The following is a 17,937-nucleotide window of genomic DNA, read 5'->3' on the forward strand; positions in this document are numbered from 1 at the left end:
AAGGAATCCCTCGACCGGGTTCAGTTAACAGCCAGGGATCGATCGATCGCTCGGGTTCAATAATGTAGCTAGTGCAATCATTCAGGTTCAGTAAGCGAACGCCTCGCTTGGGTTCAGTTAGAGCCCAATGCCTCGCACACACGCACATACGTGTACGAGAGAAATGCGCAATCCCTCTGTGCATTGCTCGGCCCCGACCACCCACCGTAACCGGGAACTCTCTGAAATTTTCCTCGCCCTTGCTTCTACCACGATTTTCTCCGTCATGGACGGCCCAAAGGATGTCATGCAGGTGCGTCTCCGGCCCGTCCAGGATGAAAAGCCCATTTTCCATTATGATTTTTTATCATAGAAGCAGGAGCCCACCACATCTATGATGATACTGTGTTTTGTCACAATTATCATCATAGAAGTGTCATAAACATGACAGAAAAAATTTCGTTCGGCCCAAAATTTTACGAATGTGTCGTTTTTTGTAGCGTAGATGATGATCAGATTATCGTTTATCCTAGTTAATTATGCATGTAATATATAGTTGACCTTGGTGTGTGGAAATGGCATGTGTGTAATAGCCACCTATGTAATTATGCATGTAATAGTTTACTCTGGTGTGTGCAAATGTCATGTGTGTAGTAGCCACCTGTGTAGTTAGATGTTTAATTTGGTTATGCAACCATGCCCTTATAAGTGTGTATATGCATATCTATATATATGTTGTTGTTCTGTATGCAATCCCAACGCACAACACACACGTCTTATTAGCAGCAATTGTTTGTGTTATTATCGGTCTTCGAGTGAACTGTTCATATCTATATAAATTGAACCGTTTCTGTTATAAATTGAACCGTTTCTGTTATCTTGGCTCAACGCAAACAGTTCATCCGAGTGAACTGTTTGCCCTCTATCATACACACCTTGATCTGGCTGACCATTTCTTTTGTTCCGCCTAATCACAAACAGTTCATCCGAGTGAACCGTATGACGTATATCGCATACACTTTCATCTGGCTGCCCGTTTCTGTTCTTCCGCCTCATCGCAAATAGTTCATTGAACTGAACCGTATGCCCCTCATCGAACACGTAACTAAATTCTGAACCGTGTTTGATGCATCCGTTATTGCATACGTTTTGCATCTTTTTTGACGTTTTTTTGCATCACCATTTGCGATTGTTGCATCGCACACAATTTCGTCGAAGGGTTTCTGATTGTAGTGCCGCGTTAGCAGCATCCTGCAGTAGTGGACCTCGGGTGTCTACACTGCTCAAATGGCATATCGAGCATTCTTCAAGGGCAAACCAAGGCTGCCAGCCTGCCAAGAGCATCTTAGCTATGGTCTTCTTTGGCTCCACCGAGGCTAAATTTCTTTGGGTGGTTAGTGCTACATAATATGCGTCGGATGACAGATTGATTTGCAGGCTAGGGGACTGCCAAATCAGCCGAAGTGCATTCTTTGCGATCAGCAGGGTGAGGACATCAACCACCTTTTTATGCAATGCTCCTTCTCAAGGACGATTTGGCAGTTAGTGGCCCGGCAACTTGGCCTCGCCATGCCCCCCACCCCCAACTTGACTCTAGCATGGTCGAATGGTGAGAAGAAGCGCATAGCAATACCCCTCGCAAGCGTCGGGCAGAGCTGAATGCCCTAATCAACCCGGTGATGTTCTCAATATGGAAGGAAATGGATGCTAGAACCTTCGACAACCAGATATCGGTGGAGGCTGTAGTGGCATCCAAGATCCTTGCAGAATGGCACATCTCACAACTTGCATGGAAGCAAAGGAATCGCGCCATTGGGCGGGAGGTGGGTCAGAGAGAGATGTAGATTGTTTGTGTGCATTTAGGTGGTAGGTTGAGATTTGCTCCTTGCAATAGTAAACTTGGTACAGGAATTAGTGCTTTACAGGAAGGCATGCCACTAAGCATGCAATGGTCGAATCTTCCTATTATGATGCAGTCACAGCTCTATTGCTATTGCGGCGTTGACAGATGACTCGCTGAATCAATTTGCCTATAGACATCTTGGTGTGGAAATTAAGAAGCTCCTGGATACACGTGGGCTTATTCCGTTGAAGATTGGGCGTAATCAAAATTGGCCATACTGCTGGTAGCACCGCTTGTTGGTTGCGCCGTGTGCCAGAGAGTGTCTCAAATCCTGTATTAGCAGACCGTAACACTATTATTCATGAATAAAACTCACTTTACCACGCGCATTTTTTTTACAAAACTTGTAAAACCTCTATCGTTCTTAATGCAATAACACGCAAAGCTCTCCCATGTTCCGGAAAAAGTGCAAACAAAATCTGGGAAAATGTTAAATGGGGAACGTTCGCTGGGAGTCCCAGCAAACGCCCCCACAACCATTTGACCCAGATCACGTGGATGGCAATGTTTATAAAAAATCGTTTGCATTTTCTTCTACCCTGCATGGCAACTTTTTTTTCCCGATCATGGCAAGTCGAGTAAAGTTGTCATGGCAAATTTAGTTGAAAATCGCATGGCAATTTGAGCGTTCGTCTAGGAAAACGCTCTCAAGGCAATGTTTGCCAGATATTCAAAATTTCAGGGGAGATTTTGTGCAGTTTGATCTCAAATTCAAGCACGCGCATACACGTGTGCTCCGTGACAGCCCATCCCTCATCCGCCTCCGACATCGCTGGAAGAGGAAGAAACGTCGGGGACTCGTCGTCTCGTCCGTCCCCAGTCACCACGCTTATCCAGCCTAGCCACACCAAACCAAACCAGACATATCCCCGACCAGACCCATCGCCCGCCATTCCGCCTCGCCCACTCCCCAGTCCCCACCCCACCACTCCGCCGCGCTCGGCTCACACGCCACCGGCGATGGCCTCCCGCCTCCTCCGCCTGCACCACCACCTCCGGCGCCGGCGCCACCACGGCACGAGCCCCGTCCCCTGCAGGCTCCTCTCCTCCTCCGACGAACCGCCGCCGCCGCCGCCGCGGACGGTGGAGAAGGTGCTGGTGGCGAACCGGGGGGAGATCGCGTGCCGGGTGATGCGGACGGCGCGGCGGCTCGGGATCGCCACCGTGGCCGTGTACAGCGACGCCGACCGCGCCGCGCTGCACGTGCGCGCCGCCGACGAGGCCGTCAGGCTCGGCCCGCCCCCCGCGCGGGAGAGCTACCTCAACGCCGCCGCCATCGTCGACGCCGCCCTCCGCACCGGCGCCAAGGTACTACGGCCCCTGCAGCGGCAGCCCGTTACGCTTTGGCGAATGTGGCACCCGGATCAGCTAGCACCGCTTTGCTGCTCTGTACGCTTTGCCTCGTCCGTTGCTTGGAATCCTGCCACATGATGCGCTCGCTGAGTTGTGTGCTGATCGCCGGACGAGCGGCTGCTGCCGCGATCACGTTTTTTTGCTTTGCGATGCGGTCCTATAACAGTCCCATCCCAACTGTCCAATGTTCGTCATTCGTTAGGATTAACAACATAACTGAAGCTCCCTTGAAAAAACATAACTGAAACTACTTACTGATTATTACTTCTGGACTACTGCATGTCTTGGTTTTGGTGTACATTTGCCAATTTATGTGCTACGTTGAGGTGTGTCATGATGGGATACTATTTTTCTGAAGTCTGACAGATATATGTTCTTGTAGGCTATCCACCCTGGATATGGGTTTCTTTCAGAGAGCGCAGATTTCGCACAGCTCTGCGAAGCAGAGGGGCTAACGTTTATTGGGCCTCCGCCATCTGCAATCCGAGATATGGGTGATAAGAGGTAAATATTCTTGCCATGTAGTTTGCATAAATGTTACACCCTCTGTTGCTAAATATAACTATATAAGACGTTTTGGCAGCTCAATTTAAACTGCCAATACGTCTTACATTTAGAAACAGTGGTAGTACCTTTTCTTTTCTGTATACGTGGGACAATACGTTCTAAGGACATTCGGTAAAAAATAGCGCGTCAAAGAGGATCATGGGTGCTGCTGGTGTACCGCTTGTTCCAGGCTACCATGGGGCTGACCAAGACATTGAGTTGTTAAAACTTGAAGCTGATAAGATTGGATATCCAGTTTTGATTAAACCCACACATGGTGGAGGGGGCAAGGTACGCTGGGAAGGCTTTGTTACAATGTTATTTTAAGTTTCCAATTTTATGCAGAGTGGAACATATTTGTGTATGCAGTCGTAGGTTCTCTTGTGTGTGAGTTACGTGATAAAATTTAAGAGTGTGTTTATTCATAATGTCGCTCATCTCAATTAAGTCTTCTGTTCTATGTTCTTTTGATCTTTGATCTTTGCGTTCAAGGGGATGAGAATAGTTCAAGGGCCTGATGACTTTGTGGATTCTGTACGGAGTGCTCAACGTGAAGCTGCAGCATCATTTGGTATAGACACACTGTTGATTGAGAAGTATATTACTCAACCCAGACATATTGAAGTCCAGGTAACATTCTGATTTCATTCCTTCCACAATCCTTTTCTCAATGCGCGCAGGTCCTCGGTTGTTGTGATATAAACTACTATTTGTGTACTCTCTGAACATTCAAACAAGTATTTATAGATGCAGTTTCAGTCTGATATCTACTGATTTATTTGCTCCTCCTTGTTAGTCGTTACTCCATAAGACTCGTACGATATTTGCATTCACTACTATGAATAATGAACTTATACTTGCCATTTCGTTTTAGTTTACGGCTTTACGCCCTGTGTTGCTAATAGGTACCACTTCTTTTGGTTACTTGTTCTCATGATTGTACAAACTTATTGCAACAGCTTGCCTTAATTGATCTACTCAGATGATCAAAAGAAACATGAATGGTTAATTTGGCACTATTTCAATATGTAGGTATTTGGTGACAAACATGGAAACGCTATTCACCTTTACGAGAGGGACTGCAGTCTACAAAGAAGGCATCAGAAGATCATCGAGGAAGCACCAGCTGTAAGGCTTTATTACCTGTCAATGCCACTGTTTCCCTTTGAACAAAGTAACATTTAACATTAACCGTTTATGTATTGACTGCAGCCAAATGTGACAACTGAGTTTCGGACTCATATTGGTGAAGCTGCTGTGTCGGCTGCGAAGGTGACATACTTGATGTTTCTACACAATATTGCATGCTGTAATTGAAGATATTGATCTGATGCTCTTATGTTTTCAGTTCATTACACTGTTTAGTTCATTCACTATTTATGAAACAGTACCTGATTTAACAATTTCAAGCTACCAAACCCTCCACCCTATGTTCTGCAATTGTTATTCTGTTTAATCTTTACATTTTATACACAGGGTCACTTATTGGATTCTTTGTGTTGAAGGCAGTTGGTTACTACAGTGCTGGAACAGTGGAGTTTATTGTGGATACTCTTTCAGGAGAATTCTATTTCATGGAGATGAATACTCGACTCCAGGTACTATGTTTATGAATATCAGTTGATCATGTAGATGCTTTAGTACCTTGTAAAACCCAAAATTGCAAGAACCATTAAGGTGGAATAATATGTTCAAATCTAGCAGACGAGCCTGAGTGATCACATATGTTATTCCATCTGTATATGGAATTATGGATAGCCTTGTAACCACGTTTAGCTTAAATGCAAAAAAGTACGTGCTAGCTTCCATACTCTCCCTCAAGTTCACCTTGATCTTTGAAGGTTGAACACCCAGTAACAGAGATGATAGTCGGTCAAGATCTTGTGGAGTGGCAAATACGTGTTGCAAATGGAGAGCGCCTGCCATTATCTCAGGAGCAGGTCCCACTAAACGGTAAGCCCTGCAGAGCATTCATGTTCTCATCCTCAACACTAATATATGATTAAGCTTCATCACATAACCATCTCTTCTAGCCGTATTTGTGTTATGCTTTGAAGATCCAGTCTCTATCAGTTAGCCTGATAGTGCTGCACATCATGCTGTTGATGCAAGCATTGTTTTATGCTTATTTGTGGTTAAACTCATTAAGCAGGTCTATTAGTGAGTAAGCAAAATCCACTTGCTTATTGCTGTTCACTTCTCTAGCTTATTGGACCTATTTATCATCCAGAAGAGAAAAGGAGTCCAACCATTCTCTAGAAGTGGACCAGAACCTTTTATGCATTTAACAGATACACACATAATCTGAATAAAAAATATGAGATCCGTGGGCACTAGCACCCAAGACATATTTTTATAGAAGGAGCCCACCCGGATGAGGCGCAAGAAATTCGCTCCGGACGGGAGTCGAACCCTGGGCGCAGGGTGCACATAATCTGAATGTCTTCTCTTGATACTTGAGATAATATTTGTTAACCTTAATTTACATAAATGAATAATATTAGTTATTCTAATGTACTTACTCAAATTATATGGGTGATCTTAGGTCCTATATTTATGTTGGTATCATTAACAGTTAAAAATTATGATGCCAGTTAAAGTAAGAACTACGTATTTGTTAACCATCAGTGTACCTTGATCCAGGACATGCATTTGAAGCCCGAATATACGCCGAAAATGTTCCAAGAGGATTTCTTCCTGCAACAGGAACCTTACATCACTATCGACCAGTCCTGTCTTCCCCAACAGGTAATTTTTGGAGATATCCAGTGACAGAATTTTTTACCAGTTATTTTTCGGTGTGCTGTTGGTAACATATTCTTGATCAGTAAGAGTTGAAACTGGAGTCGAAGAAGGAGATGCTGTCAGCATGCATTATGATCCCATGATAGCCAAACTTGTTGTTTGGGGTGAAAGTCGCAATGCTGCACTAGTCAAGCTAAAGAACTGTTTGTCGAACTTTCAGGTATATATGCCCATCACCTTAATTTACACTTCTCTTTAGAAGTCTTGTCTTAGATTCTTTTAATATCCTATAGTGTCCTCTGTCTGCTGATTAATTAGTTACTTAGAAATTTACTACTCATTATCATTCGCGAAGAACTGCCAACTTAAGGATTCTGGTGTGGTACTTCTGATCATCCGTCCCTATCATGCTGTAGTTAATGAATAGACAGATTGCAGGTTTGCCTACAAATGTTGCTTTCCTTCAAGAACTCGCAGGCCATAATGCCTTCGAAAGAGGCCTAGTTGATACACATTTCATTGAGCGGTACAAAGATGATTTTCAAAGTACTTCTGCTAAGGCCTCGGGTGAAGCACATGATGCAGCTAAGCTTGGTGCAATTTTGGCTGCTGCCTGCATTTGTAAAAAGGATCATATTAGCTCCGAAGAATCCCTTCGTATGTCATGTGCCTGTCCTTTTGTTTTGTCACTCAACATCATTCGCAATATGACCTGCTATTGACATATGTTTGTTGGTAGGTGACAAGACGCTTTCAGTATGGTATACCCGTCCACCTTTCAGGATGCATCACTCCGCGAAGCGTTTGATGGAATTTGAGTTAGATGAAGAACTTGAGGGGTTGAGTGATAAGCTCCTTAAATTATTGGTTACATATAGATCTGATGGAGGCTACTTCATTGAGGTGATTAATTAACACACAGAACCTCTTATGCTTTTGGTTTTTTGAATTGTAAAACCTTGAAGCTTCTTTGCTGAGGTGTGAATACTAATACAAGTTTGTAACACTTGACCAATACCTTCACTCATTGTTCCCCTTGTGACTTGTGACCAGACTGAAGCTGGCTCTTCTCATGGTTTTGATGTGAAAGTAGATGGTGGGAGCGAACATGATTTCCGGGTTGAAGTTGGTGGTGTGCAAACAGACGTGACATTAGCATTTTATTCAAAGGTTACGCCCTGATACCTTCTATGGAGGTTGTGAGCTTATTCATTAGTTTCTTCCGACTGTTATGTCATCACTAAATTTTTCTTCCGCTGCTGTTTTCAGGATAATAGCAAACATATACACATCTGGCATGGGAAGCATCACCATCATTACAGGCAGACCATGAGAATTGAGCATTTACTTGATGATAGTTCTCAACCCAGCCAGGCTTCTGAGGGAAGGTCACATCCAAAAGGAAGTGTTTTGGCACCAATGGCTGGTTTGGTCGTTAAGGTTTTGCTTAAGGATGGGGTACACGTGGAAGATGGTCAGCCTGTCATGGTTATAGAAGCAATGAAGATGGAGGTCCGAATGAACTTGCTGACGATATTTTGGAATTTTTTAATCAAATTAGTGAATGCTGACATAACTCTCTTGTATTCCTTTTGTCAGCACGTTGTGAAGGCGCCTCGGGCAGGTTATATAGAAGGGCTGAAGGCTACCGCTGGACAACAAGTTTTTGACTCCAGTGTCCTTTTCACTGTCAAGGTATGTGTTAATAATTGACCATATCTTCGAATTTTTTTTGTTTTCCATTTTGTCATAACAAAGTGTACGCCATGTCTCCGTTTGGCCATCGTTATATTTTGACCCATACCGACGGAAGTCTCGAAAAGTATTCAAACCTAGAAGATTGGATCCATTTGTTACCATTTATGTAAAAGTTCTCTGTCTCTAACGAGCTGAACTAAACAGTAGTGTTCGACAATGTGAATATTTGAGTTAATAGAAACAGTGGTGGTAGCGTTTAACCTTATTTTCTCCTGGGGGCTGCGAGTTTCAACCCCACCTAGAGAGCCCTATAAATGGTTTTCTGGTAGACCAGGATCCCGTGTTGAATTAAATGAAACCAAACGTCTCACGAGTAAATAATGTTCTCATTTTGCAACACCGGAAAATGTTAGTCGCTTCGCTTCTCGGGTGATTCCCCATCAACTTGTATTTTTTCCTTTCTCCAGGATAAGAGCACGAACTGATGAACCCAGAAATTGGAGCCAGATATCAGAATTCGAGTGGCGGCTCCGCCCTTGGGAAAGAAGAATAAGCGAACAGGCAGCTGGAGATCATTCTGTGACTAAATAATACTAGGTGATCTCCCTAGTATAGCCGGAGATCATATCTTCCGGCACCCATTTCCTGTATAGCGTGTACATTAATGTCAGTGGCATTGTGCAATGTAACAAATCATGTAAGTATGTAACGCAATTTTTCTGCCTTGCATTGTCCAATGTGAACCTTCTTGATTGAGAAATTCAATGATCCAACAACAACAAAGTCTTTAATCCCAAACAAGTTGGCGTGGGCTAGAGCTGAAACCCATAAGATCTCGTAACCAAACTCATGGTTCTGATACATGAGATCTCGTAACCAAACTCATGGTTCTGGTACATAATAGCCAGCTTTCAAAAGTTTAAACTTAGGTAGCAGGAGCTGCAATTTAGATATAGCTGAAAAAAGAAAAAAAAAAGCTCCATTGCCGGGATTTGAACCCGGGTCGCCTGGGTGAAAGCCAGGTATCCTAACCGGGCTGGACGACAATGGATTTGTGAAATAACAGGATTAGGTTCGGATTAGTTTCGAACCTGAGAAATTCGATGATCCAGAATGGTTTTTGACACTTACTAATGTCAAAAAATATTTTACATTAGGGGACGGAGGGAGTAACTGTTAACAAAAGAATACAGTTCAAATAACAATGAATTTTGTAGCATGATAAAAAATGGAAATGAGAACTGTCTGGTTGCATTTTTTTTCTTTGGAAAATGAGGATCAAACCTCACACAAGACAAGATTGACACTACTCTCGAAAAAAGACAATAGACATATAACAAATAAATCACTCAAATACCCTCTCCGTCCTGAATTACTTGTCACAGAAATGCATAAAAATGGATGTATCTAGAATTAAAATATTTTTTTTGACAAGGATCTAGAACTACAATATGTCTAGATACATCCATTTCTGCGACAAGTAATTTCGGACTGAGGGAGCATAATCTTGAACTTTATTTTTTTGCAAAACTCAAATATTATCTTGGACTGTTGGGACAAAATTGCAAAAATAATCTCCACAACTGCGCCGAAGTTTGCCGGAAACCACCGATTTTCGGTAAGTTTTTTCCGAAAGCACTAAAATCTCGATTGAGAGCGTTTTGACAAGAAAATTGACAATAGGGCCTGGCCGCCAGGCCTACGTGGCAGGGGTGACAGCTCCCTTGTTCTCGTTACGAAGACAATGTCGAGGATCTAATCATATGCTCTTTAGGTGCGCAAGAGCTAAGGATATCCGGAAGAAATTGAGACTTGACGACCTTGTTCGTAAAGCTCTCCTTGAGTATTGACAGGGAAGGAGCGTCTGTTCTGGAAGAGCTTCTGGAGTATTATCTCAAGAAATATGTACGAGGGAACTCATTTTTGTGGCTGCTCGGTTTATTTGGTTGGAACGACGCCAGTTGACACACGGGGAAGATGTCCAGCCAGTTGTCAACTGGAGCGCCGACTGACGTTGAACTATACAAGAAGCTGTAGGAGGCAACATCAGAGAACAAATGTTCGTTGGAAGCGGCCTCCGGAGGGAGCATATATGGCGAATGTCGACGCCGCCTACAATCAGAGCACAGATTTTACTGAAGGATTCATTGCGCTAGTTGTCATCCGATTAACAACGCCCTCGACGCTGTTATGGCCGAAGCAAGTGCAGCAAGAGATGGGCAGAAGATGGGGCACCATAAAATCATACTTCAATCTGATTGTGCTCAAGTTACTGAAACTTTACATTTTTTTTCTTTTCGAAAAGGAGGATGATCCCCCGGCCTCTTCATCTGGGCGATGCATGCGACCATTTTTATTAATTATTCACAAAGATCTTACAAAAGCAATACATGACTAAGTCTGAAGCCACCATCTTGACAATATCTGTCGCTACTTCTATCCAGTTGATGAAGGGGTGCCGAAAGTCGGAGCCGAATATCAAACATACCTCGCACCAAATCCTAACATCTAAAGCCGGGGACCCCCACCAAGCCGCTTGCCGGGTTTGGGGTACACACCGGTCCGACACATTCTTAGAGTCCGCCGCTTGCCGGGTTTGGGGTACACACCGGTCCGACACATTCTTAGAGTCCGCCGCCGCCGTCTTTCACCGATCCATCTTTAGAGTAGGTACTGACGCATTGACAATGCCAGGCCTACCGTCAACACCACCACAACGCCAAACAACGCCACCTCCCTACGCACGTCCATCAAGACGCATCTAGCGCCGAGACCCACCGTCCACGATACGGTTGATGCCACGCTGCTCCACCTACATGCCATCTCACGTCAGACTCTGAACTACCAGCAACTCCACCACCCCTGAGCAGTCCCCGACCGACGCCTTCAGGAAGGAACACGACACCAAGGTGTCACCGTCGCCCAAACAGAGGAACATAGGCTTTCGCCTGCACTCATGGCAGGGGTAGGAGGACTAGGATCCACACAGAAGCCCCAGGAAGGGAATCGGCGCCGAGGGGCATCGACTTTGGTGCGCCGCCACGCCGGCCTGGTGTTTCTCCCGGATCCATGCCCACTCGCAAGATCTGCCCAGGCAGCACCAATAAACATTGACCGCAGTCGCAAAGTACCATAGCAAGCATGAACCGGAGCAGATCGAGTCAGAGACGACGCTTCCCATGGAACTTCGGCCGGCCATCGAGGAGCCGCCACAGCGCCGCTGCCTCCACGCCGCCCACGCGGTCGTGGAAGGTCACCCATCTGCACCCGCCGGTGCCGCCCGTCGGGCAGGCCGCACCACGCGCCACCGATCGAGGCTGCCGCCCCGAGATCGGATCTGCCAGCCGCCACCGCGCCATGAGAGCCAGAGCCCACCACGCCTGTGTCTGCGCACCGCACGCACTCCCGCGCGCCGTACGCGCTCGCCCCGACGACCACACGCTCCCACGGTATACGCCCCGCAATGCCTGAGCCCCGCGAGAGGGAGAACCAGAGTGCCCCTCCGCCGCCGACGCTGCGTGGGCTTTGACCGGCGGCGGCGAGGGGAGGGAGTTCGCCCGGGTCGCCCGCGGGGTAGGCGACACGGGGGCTCTCTCGGCTCTCATCTCGACCGGGTTTTGACTAGCCCGGGTCGTCCGCGGGGTAGGCGACACGGGGGCTCTCTCAGCTCTCACCTCGACCGAGTTTTGACTAGCCCGGGTCGCCCGCCTGGCTGAAACTTTACATGATAGTGGATTCTCATCAACAACAAGTTGTGCAATGCGAATCAACCTGTGGTTGAGTTGGTTAGGTGGACAGTGGTATCCCCAACCCACCAGGATTCAAATCTTGGTGCTCGCATTATTCCTGGATTTCAGGATTTCCGGCGATGCGCTTTCAGTGGGAGGAGTCATTCCCGTCGACGACGAGGCACCTATGGTGACTTCGTAAATCTCAAGATGATATACCGGCTCAGTCTCTCGGAGGTGCTCATAGGGGTAGGGTGTGCGTGTATGCGTTCATAGGGATGAGTGTATGCGCGTGTATATGAGCGCTTGTGTCTGTACTAATGCTCAAAAAAAACAAGTTGTGCAATATTTGAAGAATGTGCACTGATAGCTAGTGCTTTTGATGATGTTAGTTTCAAATTCTGTCTAAGGGAAGCCAATTCGGATGGCTGTGAGATAGGTAGGCCTTCTGGTAATTGCAAATTATGTATTGGTTGATGAACCCCGTAGTTTCGAAAATGTTATCTAACAAACGTCAGTTAGGAAGGGGGTGGCAAGCGAACATTTTTTTGTAGCAAGTTTAGTAGATATAAGAGATGGCATATCCTACCCTTATTTCCCGCAAAATCTCTCTTCTTCCCGGAATTTGACATGTGTTTCTGAAGAAACTGTCAACACCATCCAACTAATTTTTTTTTGTTGTGAAAAGCCATCTATCCAACTAAACTTGCCAGCTAAAACATTTGCAAATGCTAACCCCTCCCAATGAACGTTCACCAGCTATCAAGGCCCACTAGTTTTCTTTTGCCTACCTTTTAAACGATGTAACTATTATTGCAAACCACGGATGGCTCCCCTAAGAAAGAAGACAATGTCGGGGTGTTGATTGTGGTTTCATAAGAATATATGCAACATTAGGTTGGGATTTTTCTTCCATACTATTTCCATATTCATGTGGAGAAGGCCTATGATAAGATACCGCGGAATGTCATGTGGTAGCCTTGGAGAAATACAAAGTCTGAGCAAAGTACATTACCCTCATCTAGGACATGTACAATAATGTTGTGACAAGTGTTCGAACAAGTGATGGCGACACTGATGACTTCCCGATTAAAATAGGACTGCACCCGGGGTTAGCTTTGAGCCCTTATATATATATATTTTACTTTGGTGATGGATGAGGTCACAAGGGATAGTATGGTGCTAGTCGACGATATCGGACGGGGGTCAATAGGAAGTTGGAATTATGAAGACAAACCTTGGAATCGAAAGGTTTTAGGCTTAGTAGAACTAAAACCGATTACATGATGTGCGGTTTCAGTACTACTAGGCACGAGGAGGAGGATGTTAGCCTTGCTGGGCAGGTGGTGGCCCAGAAGGATACTTTTTGATATTTGGAGTCAATGCTGCAGAAGGATAGGGGCATTGATGAAGATGTGAACCATCGAATCAAAGACGGATGGATGAAGTGGCGCCAAGCTTATGACATTCTCTGTGACAAGAGAGTGCTACAAAAGTTAAAAAGGCAAGTTCTATAGGATTGCGGTTCGACCCGCAATGTTGTATGAAGATGAGTGTTGGTTGATTAAAAGGCGACATGATCAACAATTAGGTGTGGTGCAGATGCGCATGTTGAGATGGATGTGTGGCCACACAAGACTGGACCGAGTCCAGAATGATGATATATGAGATGGAGTTGGGGTAGCATCGATTGAAGAGAAGCTTGTCCAACATCGTCTGAGATGGTTTGGGCATATTCAGCGCAGACCTCCAGTGCATAGCGGATGGCTAAAGCGTGCTGATAATGTCAAGAGAGGTCGGGATAGACCAAACTTGACATGGAAGAGTCTGTAAAGAGAGATATGAAGGATAGAATATCACCAAAGAACTAGTCATGGACAGGGTGCGTGGAAGTTTGATATCCATGTGTCAGGACCATTTCATATCCATGTGCCAGAGCCATGAGTTGGTCGCGAGAGGGTTTCACCTCTAGCCTACCCCAACTAGATCTCTGAACATAGGCTGCTCAACAACTAGAATATTGGAATCTACATTCCAACACAAATCTTATTCCATACCACGTTAGAAAGAAATTCACCTTCAAAGGCCCCCTTTGTATTCTGCTAAGACAACAGCAGTACACTTTATTGAAACCTATCTTTCACATTTATTTGAGTGGATAGGCCCACCAGCTTTATATTTCAGTTTCCAAAAGACAACTTTCACAATCTAAAACCAGCTCATACACTATTTTCACTCGTTTCTTAGTTACCCACCCCCTCGCCGACTTAGTTCTTAATTATGTGCTTCCTTGCCAGAAAGCTTGTCCAGGAAGGACAGTATCTCAGAGTTCACCCTCTCGGCCTGCTCTTGCTGGAGGAAATGGTGGCCTTCAATGATGGAAACCTCAAGGTCAGGAACATTGGACTTGAAACCCCCGCTCTCGATGTAGCGCTTGACTCCGAAGGACTCGACACCGATGTCCTTCTCACCCCCGATGAACTTTGCAGGCACTGTGATCTTTGCAGCGTGCCAGGGTGCAGTAAGCCTCCAGTTCCTGTGTTTGATGTGAATTGGTGCGTATGAGCTACATAAAATGGAAAGGATATGAAGAATATAAAGTAACGAAGTTTACGTGTCCATGTTGCGGTAGTAGTTGAGGGGTCCGGTGAAGCCAGACTTCTGAAACTTCTCAGCATACTGGCCCAGTTCTTCCTCGGTCATCCAAGGAAGTGGGGATGATGACACATCGAAAAAAATCTATAATCTCTACTCCAGGAGGAGCAGCAAGGTCATCTAATTCAATGGAGTAGAACTTCTTTAGGACAGTCGCAACGTCGTACCGAGCAAATGCCTTTTCAGCTCTTCCAGGCTCCTGCAGGCATGAGCTTTAAATAAGGCGAAGTTGGTAGTTTTGCAACAACTACAGAGTTATATGCAGATCATGACTACAACTACAAGGCAAAGATATGCTCATCTTGGCGATAATTCAACCCAGAGCCCGGGCTCGGATGAGCCCGGTGAACAGTACTGCGATTTAAAAAGAAAAATAAAGTTCAAAAAATTCCAATTTTTTTGTGGTGCAAGATGCTCCTGTGCGTGAACCCCGTGCAAAATTTTGTGAAGTTTGGACATTCGAGAAGCTCGTGGCAAAGAAGACAAAATCAGTCGTGAATAGTGTGATTTTCAAAAGTTTCTCAGACATCCAAATTCTGTCTTTTTTGCCACGAGCTCATCGAATGTCAAACTTCACAAAATTTTGCACGGAGTTCACGCACAGAAGCATCTTGCACCACAAAGAAATTGAATTTTTTTGATTTTTTTTCCTTTCAAAACGTGGTACTGAGGTTCATGCCTGGGCTCATCTGAGCCCGGGCACCAAATTGCCGCCCTCTCATCTCGGTGCCATCCTGGACCTTAGACTGTAGTTTTGGACGCACAAAAATAATCTTTGCGTTTGTGTCCTGATTATAGAATCTTACTCTGGCGAAATGTTAATAGATGATGTATTTGTTCTAATTTTCAGAAAACAATTTGGATCATAATTTAGATGCATACTAGTATCAGTTAATAAATCTATGCTTCTTCAGCATAGAAGTTTAAAGATTCATCAACCAATTAGCCTCCTCGAATCATCATCTGCTTCATATTTTTTCCTATGAACATTTGCTTCAGTTTGTATGTGATTAATTTCCATTTCACACAACCCAATTCACTGATTCCATGCTGTATCAGGTCCCCCATGGCATTGGCAAAGAAGAATGCTAACTGAAATTAAGTCAGATGGAACAAGGACCACAGCACCTGGAACTGCGTGATGTAGAACCCATCGCCGCGCGCCGCGAACATCTCCGCCATCGAACGAGGGGAGCGGGGGAAGAACGGGATCCCCAGCGCGACGACGGCGCGCACCCGGTCCGGCCGGAACAAGCAGAAATGCCACGCCACCTGCGCGCCCCAGTCGTGCCCCACCACCACCACCTGCGCCGGCGCCGGTGTCAGTGCGTCACTCGCGGCGGCCAAGCAAGAAGAAACCAACAGCTACGCACCTTGGGGAGGCGGAGGTGGTCGAGGAGCGCGACCACGTCGCCGACGACGTGGAGCATGGTGTAGGCGGCGGGGTCCGCGGGGGCGTCGGAGTCGCCGTAGCCGCGGAGGTCGGGGGCGAGGGCGCGGAAGCCGCGGGCGGCGAGAGCAGCCATCTGGTGGCGGCAGGAGAGCCAGAGCTCCGGGAAGCCGTGGAGGAGGAGCACCGCCGGGCCGGCGGCGGGGCCCTGCTCGGCGACGTGGAGGGAGACGCCGTTGACGTCAGCGTTCCAGTGCCGCACCTCGCCTGCACCGCCGGACTCCATGGTTGAGTTGACTCTCACTCGCCTCGCCGGCCGAGCGTGCTTTGTCGGACTCGGCTTCAGTGTTTTTTTCTTTTTGGGGGACGGCTTCAGTGGTTTTGACATCAGCAACGAGGTCAGCTTCAGCGACTTTGAGAGCACAGCCACCGAGCAATCTGCCGTTCATTCTACATCAAACGCACAGGATCCACCCAAGGAAAATGAAAAAAAGAAAACGCCGAGACTTGCAGTTTCGAGCTTTCCAGTGACATGAATAGCAGAATCGTTGCACTGGACACTCTCCAGTTTGAAGATTTCACACTAATTTTGTTGGTCTCTTACAGAATAAAGAAGGCAACAATTGAACTTTGATCACACAAGGCAAAAACTGATCCCATTACAGAAAAAAAAGAATTACAGCACACCACTTATAAATTTAAAAGCACTTAACATTGAAAGTACAAGTACAACCTCGGTTCGAAATTAGTTGACTTAGATTTATCTAGACACAAATGTATCTAACACTGAAACACGTCTAGATACATTCGTATTTAGACAAATCCGAGTCAACTAATTCGGGACAGGTGGAGTACAACTTATGAACAACAATGCAAGTTTGTTACGTAGCAGTTTCACTTGTGCCACTGATGAACAATCATTCAAGTATGGTGCATAAATAACCTAAAAAACAACTTTGAACATCTCAGGGGTATTCTAGACATTTTACTCAAAAGCCACACATCACACATCTGGTTTACCAAACGGTAACTATTACCGAAAAAGGGTTTCCCCCCGCTTTGTATACAAAGCAACCAACCGAACCATACATGGATAGGTGCTGGGGCGGAAGCAGCACAGTCACGCCCAAAAGAAACGACAGAGAAAAGCAAAAGAAACAAATGCCGAAAACGGCGGATCAACAAAACGAAGAAGCCTCACGATCGCAGCGCCCACCAGGATCTTCCACTAGACTCCAAGACTCCGAAGCGCCGGCACCTATCAACACCTTCAAGAAGGATCGCGACGATGACGATGCTGCTGCTAAGGGTTTCCCCCGGTACACGATGAGGCGAGAGGAAGGGTAGCTCCGACGCCCTCCCGGAAGGTCAGGTGGCACCCACAGGCGCCACCGCGTCGGCGTTGGCCATGCCAACAGGGGTTTCCCCCGATCCCAACCTGCACCTCGGGCGCCCCGGAGCCTGCCACCAAACCAACCACCATCGTACGCCAATGCGGTCTTGAGGCCCCCACGCCGTCTCACCACGGCACCGTGAAGTGAGGATATCACGCCGAAGAATCAGAGCCGGGACTAGGGCATCAGCACCATCGGCACGCGGGAGGGCCCCACCTCCACCGTCCGCGACGGTAGCCGTCCGGACGCAATAGCGGGAGCACACCAGGCCCGTGGGCCCACCGGCCCGGCCGAGCCCTCGTGGGCTCGCAAAGCTCCCGCCTTCGCGCTGCTGCCGGCACGCCGGCGGTGCCGCCGCCCCAATCCGAGCCGCTCTTCCTCCTCACCGCGCCGCAGACAACGAGGCTACGCCCAGGGATTGGCCCGCTAGGACCCAGATGGGGCCCTAAGGGCCCAGATCTGGGCCGAGGACGCGCCGCCGGCCACCCTGCGCAACCAGGCCGCCCCGCCGCCAAAGGACGGCGCCACCACCGCGACGGGCCGCCG

At 46.7% G+C, this 17,937-nt stretch overlaps 1 protein-coding gene, 1 non-coding gene and 1 pseudogene across 2 annotated transcripts; 1 reads left to right on the forward strand and 2 right to left on the reverse strand.

The window, feature by feature from the left end:
• The first annotated feature begins 2,748 nt into the window (after positions 1-2,748).
• LOC119307483 (methylcrotonoyl-CoA carboxylase subunit alpha, mitochondrial-like) lies at positions 2,749-9,000 on the forward strand. The gene is made up of 16 exons (XM_037583561.1): positions 2,749-3,190; positions 3,618-3,739; positions 3,925-4,072; positions 4,274-4,411; positions 4,814-4,909; positions 4,994-5,053; positions 5,287-5,379; positions 5,623-5,734; positions 6,425-6,529; positions 6,610-6,746; positions 6,958-7,183; positions 7,266-7,429; positions 7,580-7,696; positions 7,796-8,038; positions 8,126-8,221; positions 8,692-9,000. Exons 1-16 carry the CDS (start codon positions 2,843-2,845, stop codon positions 8,707-8,709), a joined length of 2,223 nt encoding a protein of 740 aa, XP_037439458.1. The 5' UTR covers positions 2,749-2,842; the 3' UTR covers positions 8,710-9,000.
• A 201-nt stretch (positions 9,001-9,201) lies between these two features.
• On the reverse strand, positions 9,202-9,275 carry TRNAE-UUC. The gene has a single exon. It is a non-coding gene; the product is annotated as a tRNA-Glu (tRNA).
• Positions 9,276-13,965: 4,690 nt separating this feature from the next.
• LOC119307484 lies at positions 13,966-16,500 on the reverse strand (annotated as a pseudogene).
• Positions 16,501-17,937: the final 1,437 nt, after the last annotated feature.

This window comes from Triticum dicoccoides, chromosome 5B, assembly GCF_002162155.2.
Source record: "Triticum dicoccoides isolate Atlit2015 ecotype Zavitan chromosome 5B, WEW_v2.0, whole genome shotgun sequence".
NCBI lineage: Eukaryota > Viridiplantae > Streptophyta > Magnoliopsida > Poales > Poaceae > Triticum > Triticum dicoccoides.

Coding starts and splice junctions, on each gene's coding strand:
- LOC119307483 (XM_037583561.1), top strand. CDS start 2,843: ATGGCCTCCCGCCTCCTCCGCCTGCACCACCACCTCCGGCGCCGGCGC. Junction 4,073..4,273: donor CACATGGTGGAGGGGGCAAG/GTACGCTGGGAA, acceptor TTTGCGTTCAAG/GGGATGAGAATAGTTCAAGG. Junction 5,380..5,622: donor AGATGAATACTCGACTCCAG/GTACTATGTTTA, acceptor TGATCTTTGAAG/GTTGAACACCCAGTAACAGA.